The sequence below is a fragment of the Capricornis sumatraensis genome, chromosome 5, assembly GCF_032405125.1.
Source record: "Capricornis sumatraensis isolate serow.1 chromosome 5, serow.2, whole genome shotgun sequence".
Lineage (NCBI taxonomy): Eukaryota > Metazoa > Chordata > Mammalia > Artiodactyla > Bovidae > Capricornis > Capricornis sumatraensis.
In genome coordinates, this window is record NC_091073.1 from 97,431,037 (window position 1) to 97,444,637 (window position 13,601).

The window sequence follows — 13,601 nt, forward strand, 5'->3', positions numbered from 1 at the left end:
ATGTTGTCATCAGTTCCACATAGAAAGACTTGGAACAAATCGAAGAAGACAGTAAAAGTCACAAGATCCTATCCAACCTTCCCTTCCCTGAATGCCTGGGAAGAATTCAGGGGCCTCTTTCCTGTGGATGGGGAACCAAATCCTGGAGTGGGCCTGGGTGTGGAGGAGGGACTGCTCAGCCAGATGGTTCATTCTCCAGAATTCAACCTGTTTCCTGAATCAGTGGTGTTTGAAAGCAACTTTGTCCAGGTACTCTTGGGCCGCTCCGAATGGCACTCCTTGATTCCTCTAAATCTCTTCCCACAATGTGACGGAGAGTCTGTCCCCAGAACTGGAGTGGAGTGACAACCGAGGCAAAGAGAGGAACCAAAGGCAAGGCTACCCACACCTGACCCTGGCGTTGCAGAGCCCCACATAGGCTTTCTCCTGCAGTCACTCTGGGGAGAGAGGTCAAGGGTTCTCTGCTCTGAGGGGAGGGTTTGATCTCTGAATCCCTTAGTTTACTTCATTCTCCAGGCTGTCAGTTCAAAGTAGATGAACGAAGAGGCAGTAAAATGAGATGCTATTTAGGGCTTTAGAGCAGAAGTGCTGATGGATGAAAGAATAGAAGTTGGGTACCCAGAGAGATCTAGGCTCGGAGTCTGGTCCACTTTTTTCTCGTCAGGGCATGTCATGGAGCAGGTGACCTGTGCACTAGTTTTCTCTGTTGTAAAAGAGGTGGGACTGACCTGGCTGTTCCATGAAACATGGGAAGCAAAGGCCTCAGCACAGGAGCACTCGGTGCATTTTGTTTCCTTGCCTGGGCTCTCCTTAGGCCAGATGGGACCCAGAATAAGTAGCACTTGGGGGTTACAGGGGCCTGACAGTGAAAAAAAGATGCAGGAGATAATAGGGCCCCTCAAGAAAGTGCCAAAGGACAGGTTTTTTAAATAAAAGCCAGGAAGCAGTCTGGGGAGGATTTGTAGAAGTGTGACATCAGGAGACTCTTGTGGGCAATTGCTAACATTGGATTAGTCAAAAAGTTCATTCGATTTTTCCATTTCAGCTTAAAAAACCCAAATGAACTTTTTGGTCAACCCACAATAGGCAAAGTAAACACTGTTACAATTGTTTAACCAATATAGGTTTAACTGTGGTTCCAAACAAGTGATGACTTTGCCCCCACCAGTAGTGGAGCCATGTCTGAAGCCACTGGCCATGTCTGAATGAAGTGTTTTGGATTGTTACAATTTGGGGGTGGGGTTGGGGTGGTCACTGCTATCCTCATCTTATTGGGCAGAGGCCATGGATGCTGTTAAACATCTTACAACACACAGGAGAGCCCACTGCCCCCAAACAAAGAATTATCCAGCCCCAAATGTGAACAGTGCCGAGTTTGAGAAGCTCTCTCGTGAAACATGCTGCTGCTTCTGCCAAATGCTCAGACTGTGCCTGGGGGACTGCTTTGCAGGTCAGAAAGGGCAGGAACTGGATAGACATCTACAAAGCCTGCAACACCATGGCCCTGGGGGTGACCTCCTCCGTGCCCTGCCTGCCTCTTCCCAACATCCTCCTAATGGCTAGTGTCAAATGGCACCACGGGCAGAACCAGATATGGAACAAACCATCCACAGCCCCCAAGATCATCCTGAAGAGGTGAGCACTCTGAAGTAGGGCAAAGTGGGAGGCACGTAACATGGACAGGAAGGAGGGCCAGTCTACACCCCCACTTTCCTTCTTATTGCATTCACTGCACTGAATTCTTAGGAAGTCTCTCTACTCTGGGGCAAGGGACAAAGAAGCCAACGGGTCTAGGAGATGAAGCGTTGGTTGGGAGATGTAGGTTCTAGACCTTATGCAACTGACTAGACTCAAAACCAGAGAAGGCAATGGCACCCCACTCCAGTACTCTTGCCTGGAGAATCCCATGGACGGAGGAGCCTGGTAGGCTGCAGTCCATGGAGTCGCTAGGAGTCGGAAACAACTGAGCGACTTCCCTTTCACTTTTCACTTTCATGCATTGGAGAAGGAAATGGCAACCCACTTCAGTGTTCTTGCTGGGAGAATCCCAGGGATGGTGGAGCCTTGTAGGCCGCCATCTATGGGGTCGCGCAGAGTCGGACACGACTGAGGCAACTTAGAAGCAGCAGCAGCAGACTCAAAACAATTTTTGAGTCCCAAGTTACTTGATGCATTTCAGTTTTCCTACTGGTAAAGTGAATTGAATGAAGTCTTTCTTGGAACTGTAATATTATGCTTGTCCAGGATGCAATGACCCTTTTATTTTTTCAGATTTCCAACTTTTTATTTTGTATTGGGGTATAACCGATTAGCAATGTTGTGGTAGTTTCAAGTGAACAGCAAAGTGACTCAGCCATACATATAACTTGTATCCATTCTCCCCCCATATCCTCCTCCCATCCAGGCTGGCGCATAACACTGAATATTGTTCCATGTGCTATACCCTTGCTGGTTATCCATTTTGAATACAGCAGTGTGCAGTGGCCCTTTTAGATGCTTGAGCCTCTTCAAGTAATTTGCAGGAGATCTCAAGAATCTCTAGATATTCCCAGAAGCCCAAGTTAACCTTTCATTGCTCCATGTTGTTTCAATAATAAACCTCTCCATTATGTTCTAAGCAGCCCCTATAGCAAGTGCAACCCAGTTCCGCTGACTAATCCCAGATCCAAAGCCAGCTCCCTGAACTTTAGCTCCTTTGGGAAGAGTAATTGAGGCCTTAGGTCAGCTCCTAAGAAAATTAAAAATCCCTATGATGCCAGCTACCTTACTCCCAGGCTGCCCCTCTCAAGCAGGATTCAGGGAACACCAGCATGAGAATCGTAGAAGGATAGGTGGAGGTTAAAATGCAGATTCCAGGGCCCAACCCCAGACCTACTGAATCTGAATCTTTGGGAGTATCTTCAGGTGTCTGCATTTTAACCAAGCTCCCCAGATGAATCTGATCTCCCTAAAGTTTGAGAATCACTGTGCTAACCATTCACTCCAACCCACCCCCAAAGCCTTGGTCCTAAAGGAGACACTCTTCATTTTAATGAAGACAGGGTTGGACCATGTGTGTTGTCAATGTATGTCTTCCCTTGCATCTTCAGGATTCTCCCATTGAAGTTTGTGGAGCTCCAGGTCTCTGACAGCCTTCAACGTGTCCTGCGGTTGAGGACAGTCACAGAGAAGATATACTATCTAAAACTCCACCCCGACCATCCTGAGACTGTCTTCCACTTCTGGATCCGGCTCATTCAAATTCTGCAGAAGGGCCTGTCCATCACCACCAAAGACCCCAGGATTCTTGTCACTCACTGCCTGGTACCCAAGAGTAGCTGCAGTCCCTCAGGAGACTCACAGGTAAGTGGACACTATGGCCTCCTCCAGCCAAGGCCAGAGCTGAGCTGTAGAGCTTTGGTAAGCTGATATGGCAGCACCCTGGGAAGGCGATCCCTGCCTTAGGCCTTTTCTAATCACTTTTTTGATTAAAATTCACTCAAGTTTACAGTTCAGCATTTTCAGTAAATGTATAGAGTTCTGCAACCATCACCACAATATCACCCTAAAAAATTCCCTCATGCCCATTTGCAGTCATTCTGTTCATACTTTCTGCCCTAGGCAACCACTGATCTGTCTTCAAACTCTACTCATATTTCTGAAACATTTCACATACATGGAATCCTATAATATATAGTGTTTTGTGTCTGGCTTCTTTCTCTTAGCATAAGGTTTTTCAAGTTCATTCATATCATAGCATGAGGCCAACTCTCTGTTAGAGTCACAGATTATCAACAATTTCTTCCTTTTTATTGCTGAATAGTATTCCACTGCATGGATAGACCACATCTTGTCTAGTCACCAGCTGATGGACATTTGGATCATTTTCGTGCATGCACGCTCAGTCCTGTCCAACTCTTTGAGACCCCATGGACTGCATCCCACCAGGCTCCTCTGTCCATGAAATTTTCCAGGCAAGAATACTGGAATGGGTTGCTCTTTCCTCCTCCAGGGAATCTTCCTGGCCCAGGTATTGAATCTGCATCTCCTGTATCAGCAGGCAAATTCTTTACTGCTGCACCACCTGGGAGACCTTTGGATTATTTCATTTGGGCCTTATTATGAATAATGCTGCTGTGAACATTTGTGTACAAGTTTTTGTATAGATGTATGTTAGGGTATGTTTTCATTTGTTGTGGGTAGATTCCAAGAATTTGGAATTGGTGAGTCATATGGTAAGTTTGTGTGTAAACAGGCAAACCTTTTTCCAAAGTGACTGTACCATTTACATTCTCACCAGGAATGTGAGAGGGTTTCGCTTTCTCCACATCTTCACCAACAATGATATTATCTTCTTAATTAAAGCCATTCTAGGGAATATGTTGTGTTTTTAATTAGGATTTCCTGTCAAGGAACTTTTCAGAGACTTGTTAACCATTTACATATATTCTCGGTGAAATTTCTATTCAAATCTTTTGCTTATTTAAAAAAATTTTTTTAATTGAGTTGTAAGAGCTCTTTGCATATTATGGATACAAGTCCTTTATCAGATATATGACTTGTAAATGTTTTTTCACAGTCTGTGAGTTGCCTTTTCATTTTCTTAATGATGTTTTCTAAGGAGCAAAAGTTTTAAATTTTGATGAAGTGCAGTTTATCAATTTTTTCTTTAATAGATCTGACTTTTAGTGGTGTATCTAAAAACTTTTTGTTCAACCGAAAGTCACAAAGGTGTTATCCTATATTTTCTTCAAGAAGTTGTATAGACTTCTTTTTAAAAAAAAAATTTTTTTTTGGCCACATCACGTGGCATGTGGGATCTTAGTTCCCCAGCCAAGGACTGAATACGAGCCTCTGCCATTTGAAACATGGAGTCTTAATCACTGGACCACCAGGGAAGTCCCTAGACTTAGCTCTTACGTGTAGGTCTTTGATCCCTGAGTTAATATTTTTGTATGACGTGAGGTAAGGGTACACTTTTAAGTAAATTTTTTTTGGCATGTGAATGTTATAACTGGTCTAGTACCATTGGTTATAAGACTATCCTTCCCACGTTGAATTGTCTTGGCATTGGACCATAAACCTAAGGATTTTTTTCTGGCTTCTCAGTTCTGTTCCATTGATCTGTTTGCCTATTCTTATGCCAATACCACAATGTCTTGATAAATGAAGCTTTATAGTAAGTTTTTTGAAACTTTTGAATTTTAATATTTGAAATTGGGTGTTGTAAATCTTCCAATTTTTCTCTTTCTCAAATTGTTTTGGAATAGCCAATTCCAGATCCTCTGCATTTCCATGTAAATTTTAGGATCAACTTGCCAATTTCTGCAAAAAAACACAACAAACCTGCTAGAATTTTGATAACGACATGTTGAAGTTATACAACAATCTGGGGATAATTGACGTCTTGACAATATTGAGTCTTTCAGTACATATGTATACAAAGTCTTTCCATTTATTCAATCTAATTTAATTTCCCTTAGCAATGTTTGCAGCCTTCAGTTTATAAGTTCTGCACTTATTTTGTTCAATATATTCCTAAGTATTGATTGTTGTTGATATTATTGTGAATGGAATTGTGTTGTCTTAATTTTGTATCACTTATTGAAAGTATATAGAAATACAGTCGATTTTTGTGTATTATTGTTTATTAGCTGTAGTAGTTTTCATGGATTCCTTAGGGTTTTCTACATATATGCATACATTCTTATTATCTGTAAATAAATACAGCTTAATTTCATTTCTCACTTGGATCCATTTATTTGTTTATTGCTTATCGCATTAGTTAGAACCTTCAGTACAATGTTTAATAAAAGTAACAAAAGCAGACATCCTTGCCTCATTCCGGGTATTAGGGGGAAAATATCCAGTCTTTCACTAAGTATGATATTAACTACGGGATTTTTGTAGATGCCCTTTATAAGATAGAGGAAATTCCTTTCTATTCCTTGTTTATTAAGAGTTTTTATCATGAATGGGTATTAGATTTTGGCAAATGCTTTTTTTCTGTCTACTAAGATGATCATATTGTTTGTTCTTTATTCTATTAATATAGTATATTGTTGTTGTTTAGTTGCTAAGTTGTGTCCAATTCTTTGCAACCCCATGGACTGTAGCCTGCCAGACTCCTTTGTCCATGTCCATAGGATTTCCCAGGCAAGAATACTGGAATGGGTTGCCATTTTCTTCTCCAGGGGATCTTCCCGACCCAGGGATAGAACCCAGGTCTCCTGCACTGGCAGGCAGATTCTTTACCACTGAGCCAACAGGGAAGCCCATATATTATATTACTTTAATTCTTAGATGTTAAACCAGGCTTGTGTTGCTGCAATAAATTCCATTACATTGCGATGTATATGAGCCTTTCTATATAGTTTGATTTGGTTTGCTAGCATTTTGTTAAAAGAGTTTTTCACCTATGTTCATTAGAGATTGGTCTGTAGTGTTCTTGTGATAGCCTGGCTTTGGTATCAGAATACTCCTTGCCTTATTGAGTAATTTAAAAAGTGTCCCTCCTCCTCTGTTTCTGAGTTTTTGAAGAATTGATGTTACTACTTCTTTAAATATTTGATAGAAATCAGGGAAGCCACCTGGGCCTTTTTGCCTCAGGCCTTGGAGTCTAATGAACTGAAGCCTGACGTGAGCTACAACATAAGCTCCACAATGGCTGAGATTTTTATGTTTTTTTCACTGAGATTCCCCGGTGCCTGGTAAGTAGTTGATATTCAGTAAATATTAATATTAAATGAACATGAGCAGCGTGCACAACTAGGGGACATCCCAGGTGGTGCAGTGGTAAAAAATCTGCCTGCCAGTGTGGGAGATGCAAGAGACATGGGTTTGATCCCTGGGTCAGGAAGATCCCCTGGAGGAGGAAATGGCAACTCACTCCAGTATTCTTGCCTGGAAGAGTCTATGGACGGAGGAGGCTGGTGGGCTACAGTCCATGGGGCCTCAGAGTCTAACATGACTGAGCATGTGCACACACACACCCGCACAACTAGAACATCCGAAGGGCATCACAGCCAACAAGAAAAGAGGTAATTTTACTTTGGCATAAAAAGCACCCCAACACAGGATATTTCTTAGAGAAATGAATTTGAAAAACATTTAATTTCTACAATAAACATTTAACCCCCTCTATTTAAATATAAAACCAAGTACAGTAAGTTTTATTAAAGTTTATATTAATAGACTGTTCAATAACATAGTAAGGTATGTTAAGAATAGCTTATCTACACTAAATTATGTTTTAACAATATTATTCTTAGGACATCAAAGGAAATTTATAACAATAGAGATCAAAACAGATATAGCCTCAGAATTGCCTCTCTGAGCTGCTGACATGGCTTTGTCTGAGGGTCTAGACCATGATATTAGGAAACTGTGCAGAGACGCTAAGACCTTAACAACCTGGCTTTGTTTTTCTTTGCTCTATCTAGTTAGTACAGAAGAAACCCCAAGCTTCCCAGCCCAGCGAGAGCCTCATGCAGCTGATGGCCAAAGGGGAGAGTGAGGCCCTCTGTCAGATCTTTGCGGACTTGCATCAGCACCACCTGTTCAGGTACATGACTCAAATCCAGCCAGCTTGATGTCCGCAGGTGGTCTGCCCCAGAGACCCAGAAACCAAGTAATCTGATTAAGGGACACAAGGAAGTACATGAAATTCTGCCCTTCCATATCCAATCCAGTCTGTGTTCTTGACTCAGGGAAACCTTTCTGTGGTCTCTTTGCCTGCTTGTCTTCCACAAGCACTGTGGGCTTGACTTCAGAGGAGGATATTCATAAAAAATGAAAAGTAACCTCTTCAATATTAAGAATAAATTAGTGACACAGTGGAAATGTAAAACCTAATTTCTAATCTAGTTCCTAGATTTCCTGCTGAGAAATAATCAAAACATTGTTTAAAACATCCTCTATCACTGAGTTCCTTTATCTACATACTTGGCCTCTGCTTGGACTCTATGGAGCTTCTGTGGTCATTTTTTTAAGTGTTTTCTGGAAAGCTCCCTCATGTAGGCCTGTCTTCTCCATGTCTGAGGAAATGTCATTGTAGGTACAGATGACTTGGGGTTGACTCTTAGGACTGGTGTATGAGAGAGACAAAAGCAGAGCACAGTTAGACCTCAGAGTACCACAGCCAGAGAGCGAAGATCAAGTGGGAACCGGAGTCCTAGCGAACTTGACATGTGGTGTCAAAGAAAAGGGAGAACAGAAATAAGTTAGTAAATGTCACCACGAGAGAAAGACACCAGAGAAGGAGATTTTGTCATGACAGGGACCAGCAACTCAGAGAGAGAATTTTAAAGAGAAAGTTCTTTTGTATGTATGAGTGCCAGTAATAAACTGAAAATCAGGAGAGCGCAGAGGAGGCAAAGTCTCATAGTGGGTAAGTGCTCACATAGGTTTGGACCCAAGTCACTGCTCTGACTATGAGCCCTTGGGCACATTGCTTAACTCTGCTGGGCCTCAGTTTTCAGATCTGTAAAGTGGAAATTATGATAATGCCAACCTCATCCAGATAGTGTCAGTATAAAATGAACCCAAATGCATCAAGTGATTGCTGGTCCTCAGCAAATTTAGAGGCAGTTATAAGTTAAATTTCAACAAATATTAACTTGTATTCTAACTTGGGCTGAAAGTAGAAAAGTGATAACACAAGAAAAAGACTTATTAGTTGCCCACTGTTGAATAATTTTTTATACTGGGGTTGTCACTCGGTATATCACACAGAGATCTGTAATGAAGAAGTTCCAGGGTAAGATATCACATTCTGAACAGGAGAGCTCTGGACTTAATACAGCAATTTTTTTTTTTTTTTTTGACCACACCACTCAGCTTGCAAGCTCTTAGCTCACTGACCAAGGGTAGAACTCCTGACCCCAGGCAGTGGAAGTGCAGAGTTCTAACCATTGGACCATCAGGGAATTCCCAGAACAAGATATTCTGAAGCAACTTTTTGATTGTCTCAAAATGTTAACTCACAGATTTTCTTTATTACTCTTAGGACAAGCCTCTGTTTATACCTCGTTAGCCACACCTATATTTAGTCAAAGCTATGATTTTTCCAGTAGTCATGTATGGATGTGAGAGTTGGACCAGAAAGAAAGCTGAGCACTAAAGAATTGATGCTTTCAAATCGTGGTGCTGGAGGACTCTTGAGAGTCCTTTGGACTGCAAGATCAAACCAGTCAATCCTAAAGGAAATCAACCCTCAATATTCATTGGAAGGACTGTTGCTGAAGCTGAAGCTCTAATACTTTGGTCACCTGATGCAATGAGTCAACTCATTGGAAAAGACCCTAATGCTGGGAAAGATTGAAGGCAAAAGAAAGGGTGGCAGAGGATGAGATGGTTAGATAGCATCACCAACTCAATGAACATGAATTTGAACAAACTCCAGGAGATAGTGGAAGGCAGAGGAGCCACGTGTGCTGCAGTCTATGGAGTTGCAAAGAGTGGGACATGACTTAGAGACTGAATAACGATAGCCACACCCAGTTGCAAAGGAGGCTGGGAAATGAAGCCTTCACTCCGCATAGCCATGGGCCCAACACAAAATTAGATGCTCTGCCTTAGCAGAAGGGAAGAAGGGATGCTGGGGGCCTACTGGCAATCTCTGGCACAGAGAGATTTTAATATCTCTGAAAGGTCAGAGAAGTGAAGACCTGAAGGAAAAACTCACAGAACTCAGATAAAGGATGGGGAAAGTTGTGCAGACTAAGGGAACAAATGGGTGTAAGACGGAGGCTTCGCCCTGAGTAAGAAGCCTAATGAGTCAGTGTAGAGAAAGGGAGGAAGATCAGTGGGAAAGTGGGGATGTTGGTAGGAGGACATATGTAGAAGTGGGCAGGGCCCAAGCCAGGCAGGGCCTGGGAAGCCATGTGAATGGATTTAAGCTTTTAAGTGTAATGGGAACCTTAGCATTTTAAATAGGGAAGTGCTGTGATCCTATTTACATTTTTAAAAGGTCAAGCTGGCTCCTTCGTGACAGCGATTTGAAAACAGGGAGGCTAGGTGTGATGGGACCAGCCAGGGAGCCATGGCAACCGAGTCCGGGCTGTCATGTACAAGACGGATCAGAAGGATGCGAGAAGCTGGGAACATTTAATTTTTGCTTCCCCATCTCAAACAATTACTTTGTACAGACGTTTAGTTTCTTCTTTTTCATTTCCCAGCATGAAGCCCTGGAGTGATGATTTTTCTCCTCATTTAGGCAGGTTCTGGTCTGGTTGCAGTTTTAGCAGTTTTTGCACATCAACAGCAATATGCCACTTACAGCAAATAAAATGAATGGCTGCGATGCCAAACAGACGGAGTCACGCCCACTCCACCTCAGCAAAGTCGGCGTCAAGGGTTCTGCTCCCCAAACCCCTACCCCACCCTACCTTCCCCTTCTCTAGTTTTCCTTCTGGTGCTTTAATATGGGTCACATCCACCCAGTATAGCCACAGCTGTCCGTTTTCATATTTATATCTGCCTCTAAAGCTTTTGTTGCATCAGGAAAAATATAACAAGAAACAAGCTTTAAAACAAGAGTCTCACTTTCTATTCTTTTCCTTCTGACCTTTATTTCCTTGATCCTGAAATGACTGGAGTTCCAGGAGCAGCAGAAAGACAGAGAACAAAAAGGACAGCTCAGGTAAGGGAGGGCACAGGGCACCCGGATCTTGGAGAATCTTTCTGCTCTGCAGACATAGGAATAAAATTCCCTCCAGCCCCCCATCCCAGCTTTCCTGTGCTGTCAGGATCACCATTTTCCTCCTGTACCTTGGTTCTAGTTCTTCTGGGATCTGCGGTCACCATCGTCTATTTGGCACCACATCACCCCAGTTTCTTTCTTTTAAATATTCTTTACATTCTTGAGTTCATTTCCAAGCCCACAGATCCCACCCTAGTCCACTTTATCATCTCTTGCCTGGGCCACTGCAACAATCTCCTGCTAGTTCATTCATTCATTCAAAAACACACATTGAGCACTCGGTAAGTGCCAAACACTGTTGAAGGCTTTGGAGTCACAGTGAAGAAAAACACAGCATCCCATTCAGGGGTTTATAGTTTTTGGAGTCAAATGGGTAAATTTCCAAATCATATAACCTCTCCTTCCAGGCAACATTCAAAGCTCAAGACTGGGGTGCTCCTGTCTTGAGGGCACAAAGGCAGAACTCCCTCACTCCTTCTGGGAAGCTGTCCCGGAAGACCTGGGGTCTGTGCTGAGTCACAGAGGATGAGTACAAGTGGGCTGGCCGAGGCGGATGAGGCAGGGATCCTAGAAAGAGACAGAGTCTGTGTGAGACAGCATGACACATCCTGGAAACAGCAGCCAGTTCCCGATGCATTCTCAGGTTCTAGTTTACCCTAAATCCACTCATTTTGGCATGGCTGATCCTGCATGAACTTTCCATCTCTTACCCATCTCACCTGATTACTCTCTCCTCCTTAATTGGGAGCTCTCTGCTTCCTTTTCTCCAGCTCAAATCTTCTGCTCTGGTCAAACCTCAGCTATCCTTCCCCATGACTTATTCCTCCTCCTCTGCTCCCTTCTTCCTGACGCCACTCTAAATCCTGCCTAATCATCCAGATACACTCACAACGGAGGCTTCCCCGGTGACTCAGCGTTAAGAATCCGTCTGCAATGCAGGAGACACGGGTTCAATCCCTGGGTCAGGAAGGTCCCCTAGAGAAAGAAATGGCAACCCACTCCAGTATTCTTGCTTGGAGAATTCCATGGACAGAGGAGCCTGGAGGGTTACAGTCCATGGGGTCGCAAAGAGTCAGACACAACTTAGAGACTAAACAACAACACTCACAACACCTTCCTGTCCAGGCACATCTTGCCTTGCTCATAACCTCTCTTTCATAACATAAGTTCCCTAATTGTTTCATAGGTTTAAGTCTTATTTCTTCAACCAATACTAAACTTTTTTGCATGCCTCTGAATTCCTACAGTGGGAAGCGCAGGTCTGAGAATGCAATAGGAGCTCAATAAATATTCATCATCACATCCCTAAAGGAATTATTCCTCCAAATCGGCTCATAAGGCAGCCAGAATATCATGTTGTATTTGGAGGAGTGTGTAGATCCCAGAGGAGCTGTGCCAACTTATATCCAAACCAGGGATTCAAACTCAAACATCTGCAGGTGTTATAAAGGAGTAAAGAAGTCTATGTGTCATAGATATAAGAAATGGCTAATTTTTCTCTCATCCCTATTATTCATAAAACAACAGCTGGGCTGACACGGTTCAGCACTGAAGAGACAGTAGGGAGTGATGGGGACTGTGGCAATGAAAAAGTGAATGTTTCAATTAAAGTTTCATTAATGGTTGCCATGCTGCAACACAGGCCTGGCATTGCCAGATAATCTGATTTTTCAAGAAAAAACAAAAATCTGAATTTTTATATCACAAACACCCCCACCCCCCACTTCGTAAAAATCTATAGTGTGAAAGTGATAGTTGGTCAGTCGTGTCTGATTCTTTGTGAACCTATGGACTGTGGCCCTCCAGGCTCCTCGGTTCTTAGAATTCTCCAGGCAAGACTACTGCAGTGCATTACCATTCCCTTTTCCAGGGGATCTTCCCAACCCAGAGACTGAACCCGAGTCTCCTGCATCACAGGACAATCCTTTACCATCTGAGCCACCAGGGAAGCCCAACAAAGTACTCCTGCTGCTAAGTCACTTCAGTAGTGTCCGACTCTGTGCGACCCCATAGATGGTAGCCCACCAGGCTCCCCCGTCCCTGGGATTCTCCTGGCAAGAACACTGGAGTGGGTTACCATTTCCTTCTCCAGTGCATGAAAGTGAAAAGTGAAAGTGAAGTCGCTCAGTCGTGTCCAACTCTTTGCGACCCCATGGACTGCAGCCTACCAGGCTCCTCCATCCATGGGATTTGCCTGGCAAGAGTACTGGAGTGGGTTGCCATTGCCTCCTCCCCAACAAAGTACAGTATAGGCCAAAACTTAGTGGGCAAACAAAAGGTATCTGCAGACCAAAGTGAGCCTGGAGGTTGCCAGTTCTCAGCCCCTGTTCTTTATGGTAAGCAGAGCTGACTGCTGGCCCACATTTTCTGCAAGTCTAGAACTGCTTTCTAATATTATGTGATTGCTAATACCCTGGTGAGTCATTCATGTTTTTATACATACATTCAAACACACATTCAAATTTTTGCAAATTTTTCTGCATGTACATACACATACACTCAAAACATATCCCATGAGATTAGTGTTGAAGAAGATAGAGCTAGAGAATATTTCAAACTTACTTCTAGGACTTGAGAAAACAGCTAGAACTTCAGAGTCATAGGACATCTGTGTCATCGGAACTGTTGCTCCCAAGATGTCCCTAGGCTGATTGCAATGAATGATCCTGGGATGTACTTAGGACCCTGTTCTTTCCTTGGACCTGAAGGAACCCCTCTTTTCTCTTTGGGCCAAGTAGCATACACTTTCAGTTTGGAAGGATGCTCACAACCCCAGCCTCTTAAAACTTTTGGATGATCAGAGGGAAAGAGAGAGGGAGCTACATTTGGAAAAGCCAGCGTTCCCAAGTGTACCTGTGTAGTTGAACATGTCACTTCCCCATTTGTGGGTGATGTGATCTATATGGTCCTTCCTAAAACT

General features: G+C 43.2%; 1 protein-coding gene across 1 annotated transcript in view; it reads left to right on the forward strand.

Annotated features, from left to right (window-relative positions):
* GARIN1B (golgi associated RAB2 interactor 1B) overlaps positions 1 to 13,601 on the forward strand; it is a 22,779-nt gene continuing 9,178 nt past the window's right edge. Inside the window, exons 1-5 of the mRNA XM_068972423.1 lie at positions 1 to 249; positions 1,451 to 1,635; positions 3,090 to 3,342; positions 7,422 to 7,543; positions 10,584 to 10,621. Coding sequence (XP_068828524.1) covers positions 1 to 249; positions 1,451 to 1,635; positions 3,090 to 3,342; positions 7,422 to 7,543; positions 10,584 to 10,621 — 847 coding nt within the window. The remainder of the gene's footprint in view (positions 250 to 1,450; positions 1,636 to 3,089; positions 3,343 to 7,421; positions 7,544 to 10,583; positions 10,622 to 13,601) is intronic.